General features: G+C 40.0%; 1 protein-coding gene across 1 annotated transcript in view; it reads right to left on the reverse strand.

Moving 5' to 3' along the window:
- LOC107093830 (neural-cadherin-like) overlaps positions 1-4397 on the reverse strand; it is a 501663-nt gene that overhangs the window by 303149 nt on the left and 194117 nt on the right. Inside the window, exon 8 of the mRNA XM_015389130.1 lies at positions 1428-1600. Within this exon, the coding sequence (XP_015244616.1) occupies positions 1428-1600 (173 nt within the window). The remainder of the gene's footprint in view (positions 1-1427; positions 1601-4397) is intronic.

Below are 4397 nucleotides of genomic sequence, written 5' to 3' on the forward strand. Positions count from 1 at the left end.
ATCCATCCATCCATCCATCCATCCATCCATCCATCCATCCATCCATCCATCCATCCATCCTGACTTAACTCTACTGACTGAATTTAGTCAAAAATAGTCAATAACATTCCAACAAACTTCAAAATTCTTGAAGTTGTAGTAATAAAAGGTTATGGAATCTAAATACATAGATATTGTTTCTAAGCAAACCAACCTTTCTGGGATTTCTGTTTGTGAAATCCATCTGTGATTGCTTCCCATGTCCACCACATTATTTTCTATGACATAAAATCCCATGGAAATACATTCCTGGTTGTAAGGTGACAAAATGTAAAATCCACCTTAAATTCTGCTTATTGCATTTAATCTCATCATTTTTAAAAACTATTTCCATTCAGTTTCTATCCCTGTTTACCATTAGTTGTATTTTCTATGCTGTTTTCTTTGAAGATGCTTTTCTGAGGTACCAGGAGATCATTTGTCTGTTTTAATAACATTAGAATGATTCATTGCTGAAAGAGGAATAAACAGCAGAAGACCCCAGAGAGAAATTTGGGCATAAAGTTCAGATGTGCAGTGTTTTGAGCAACAATAATGCAGGTAGCAATAAGCTTTTGCAATGTCATCCATTCGCCTTTGAATTAGTGAAAGTTATTGGTTTATCTTTACATTTTGGTCCTTTTTCCCTAAACCCAAAGAAAGCAGCCCTGATCCAAAGCAGCCTATTAATCATGGGATTTATTAGCAGTTAAAAACCATGACTTGTTTTCAGCAGTATACTTTCCACTGGCCCTACTTTATCCCTTTAAATACCCATATTAGGATGGCCGCAGAAAGCCCCTTTGCCTTTTTGTCTCGTCATATTGCTGCCTGCCTCCCAGTCCCTGCCTAACAGGACATGAAGCAGAAAGAAAAACACTTTCCTCCCACCGGAGAGTAAGCAGGCTTTGCTTAGCAGGCCCACAAACACACGTCGACTCTCACACACCTCCTATTCTCGGATCGGGATACCTCAGGGGGCTGAAAAGTCACCTCATTTAAAATTGAAACATGGCGAGGAAGAAAGCGGGTGGAGATGTAGTTCCTCTAGAGCGCATCAGACGGGATTTCTCGCACATCCCTTAAAGCCTTAATTAAAAGACCGAGATGATGTAGGATTGAGATGCGAGGGAAGAGATGAGGGTCAGGCCACTAATCACTCCTCTAGAGGGGAAGGGATGGTGGCTAATGAAAAGAGGAGATACGAAGACAAAGACATGGACACAGAGAACTGATGGAGAAGAGCCGCACATGAAGGAAACAATGCTGGTGGATTAAATTCTAGTGATGGGATTTATCTAGGAAAGGCAAAATAAAACCACAAAGGCTTAAAAAGGAAACACAGCAGGCTGATAGCCTCAGCAAGTTCTTCAAGTTGAGTTAAGGCAAGTTGAGGCAGTTCCTCTTACCTTTTCAAAGACTGGCTTGTTGTTGTTGACGTCGTCCACTCCTACTATAACCTGCGCTGTGGAGGACAGCGGCTGAGGCCCACCTGAGGCGTTGTCATCGGTGGCTGTGATGTTAAGGACGTATTCCACCCCCTGCAGGCGAGGCGGCGGACTGGAGCGCAGCCGGATCAGACCTGCAACCAGACACCCACAGTCAGTCCTACATGAAGCTTCTAGTCAATCCCTCTGACCTTTAGGAAAGGAAACTACAGTTGCAGCCATTCAAAATGTCCCCACTTTCCTTGATAGGGCCAATCTAGGAAAGGCTGGTACTTGGCTAGTCCCCTAAAATTCCATTTTAAACATCAAAAATATTATTTCTGTCATGATTTGTTGATATTAGGGTCTAAAGAGAAGGTCATCTCCTGGTCACACCCTGTAATTCAGTGAAAGGGTGGAGTCAGAGTGAAAAAACATAGACGCCCATGAGAAGGTCAGTGGCTGGAAGTTACAAGCTGAGTGTGAGAGATTGCTTTTGAGTCAATGAGTCGATGCAATCATCTGGTTTTCCTTAAATAGAAAACTTTGATTCAATTTGACTGGAAGATCGGGTTGAATTGTAAAGTGCCTTGAGATGACATGTGTTGGGAATTAGTGCTATAGAAATAAACTGAATTGAATTAAATTGAATTGATTTGAACTTCTGGCCAGAGAAAAAACACGTAAAATGTAGCCAACATTTGGAAGAAGAATGTTTTCAAGGTGACTTGGATAATAGCGCATTGGGACTTGATCAACAGCCGATACCGCACCGTGATGTCACAAACCAGTAGGTGGCAGTAATGTTCTTTGACAAACATGGATGCCTCCAGTAAAGCACATTCAAATGAAAATTAATCTTATTTAAAACACTTATCATTTATTGAACAGTATGTAATAATTTAATATTTAAAGTACTTTCAGAAGTTTGAATTCTAAATATGAGCGGACTTTTCCTTTAAGAATCATTTCCTCAAAATAAAATTTTATCAGGATGATGTCAGAATAATCTGGATCAGCCGATCTTTAAAAAAACATTCTGATGTGGCACAATTAAAAACTCCTGAAACACAGAATAACAGTTTATGACAATGGCTTGATGACTAATGCTGTCAGAAAAGAATAGAGGCCATTTATTTTATAACAGTGGGCCAGATGGCTGTGCCTCATTTCCCCCTCAATGACTGAGATCATCTAAAAGAATTTTTCTTTTTTTTTTACTTACTCATCAAAACTTCACTGTTGTTTGTTTTTATAGGAGCAAAGTAAACAAAAACCCATCCAGGTGTTTGACCTCAAGACAAACTTTGTCTGATGTGTTAAAGTTCTGGTGAAGGACAAACAGAATAGATGCTTAAAATAAAGATTTAGTTTTTCAGGAAATGAGTCTGTGTCTGTTTTTATTTCCAACATGGGTCATTATTTCAGACCAGCCAGTGTTAGGCTGATTGGTATTCCCTATAGCTCAGTCACTTCCCATTTTATCTCCCGTCCTTCTTCCTCAGACGGACTCTTTCAGTCTGCTCTAGGCATCTCATCTGCATCCCACCGTGTGCTCTGAATGGCTCCCCTCCACTTGGTATGCATCTCCTCATTTGGCCTCTGTTTACCTTGTCTGTGTGTGTTTGTGTGTGTGTGTGAGCCAAACGTGTGGACACCCTTATTACACCCTCTTTATCTTCACAGACAGCGGTGGGGGCCGCTGTTGTCGTGTCCCTGTGTGGCTGCTGTTGCCGTACCGACCCTGGTTTGTAATCATATACGGACCTGTTGTAGATGTTTGCGAGCTATTTATCCTTCTATCGCTGCCAGGCAGACCAAAGGGACTGATGTGACAGATTAAAGTCCCAGGACGTACAATTATGGTTTTATATCCTCGTTTGGTGCATCTGCTGTGAACAACAGAAAAATTCACAGCAATTCTGCTGGCTTGGAACATGACGACCAAAGACAAACGTTGATAAATCGAGAGGCTTCTGAGAGAAGAAAATATAAACACCACATAGGATTTCACACTTTGTTAAATGACCTGTAGAGCTGATAACTTCAGATTATAGATTATGTATAAAATGTAGCTGATATAACATGAGGTGTTTTCATTGTTAGAACAAAATATTCTGCTGTAGAAAGCAGGAATTCATGACTCAAAATACAAAAACTGCAAATATACCTTAAATAAAGATCCAAAATGATGAACGGCTGGTTTATAACATGCATGGAAACAGCAGACTTTCAGGATGATGTCAGGCGTGATGCCTGATAAGCAAACATCTCCATGATTTGACTTGTGACTGCAGATTATATGTGGAAACACAGGGAAGCTGACAACCTTGGCTGGGCCGGTACAAAATCAAAAAAATTGATGGGTGCAGGCCCATCAACTCTCTCTCTCTCTCTCTCTCTCTCTATATATATATATATATATATATATATATATATATATATATATATTAGTGTTGTGCCGATGCCATTTTTTGGCCCCTATATCGATACGCCATACCTGGCTGTGTAGTATACCATACCAATACCATCTGTTTGAAATTGATGTGTGTGTATGTGTGAAGAACTGCATACTACTTGGTTGTAAAATAATTGCTCTCATGGCTTTGTCAAACTGCTGCCTACCTTTGTGCAAGAAATTGACTAAAACAAAGTGAATTCAGTAGAACCTTTTATTGCCTACCTGGAATGGTACTCTGAAAGTACTTAAAATATGAAATGATTAGATAATGTTCAATAAATAATAGGAGTTTTTATTTAAGAGTAATTATCATTTGAATGTGCTTTACTGGAGGCATCCATGTTTGTCAAAGAACTCTACTGCCACCTACTGGTTTGTGATGTCACGGTGCGGTATCGGCTGTTGATCAAGTCCCAGTGCTGTATCTCGTGTTTCTCACAACGCGTTATTATCCATTTCATCTTGAAAACATTCTTCTTCCAAATGTTGGC

Source organism: Cyprinodon variegatus, unplaced genomic scaffold, assembly GCF_000732505.1.
Source record: "Cyprinodon variegatus isolate N-32 unplaced genomic scaffold, C_variegatus-1.0 Scaffold448, whole genome shotgun sequence".
Lineage (NCBI taxonomy): Eukaryota > Metazoa > Chordata > Actinopteri > Cyprinodontiformes > Cyprinodontidae > Cyprinodon > Cyprinodon variegatus.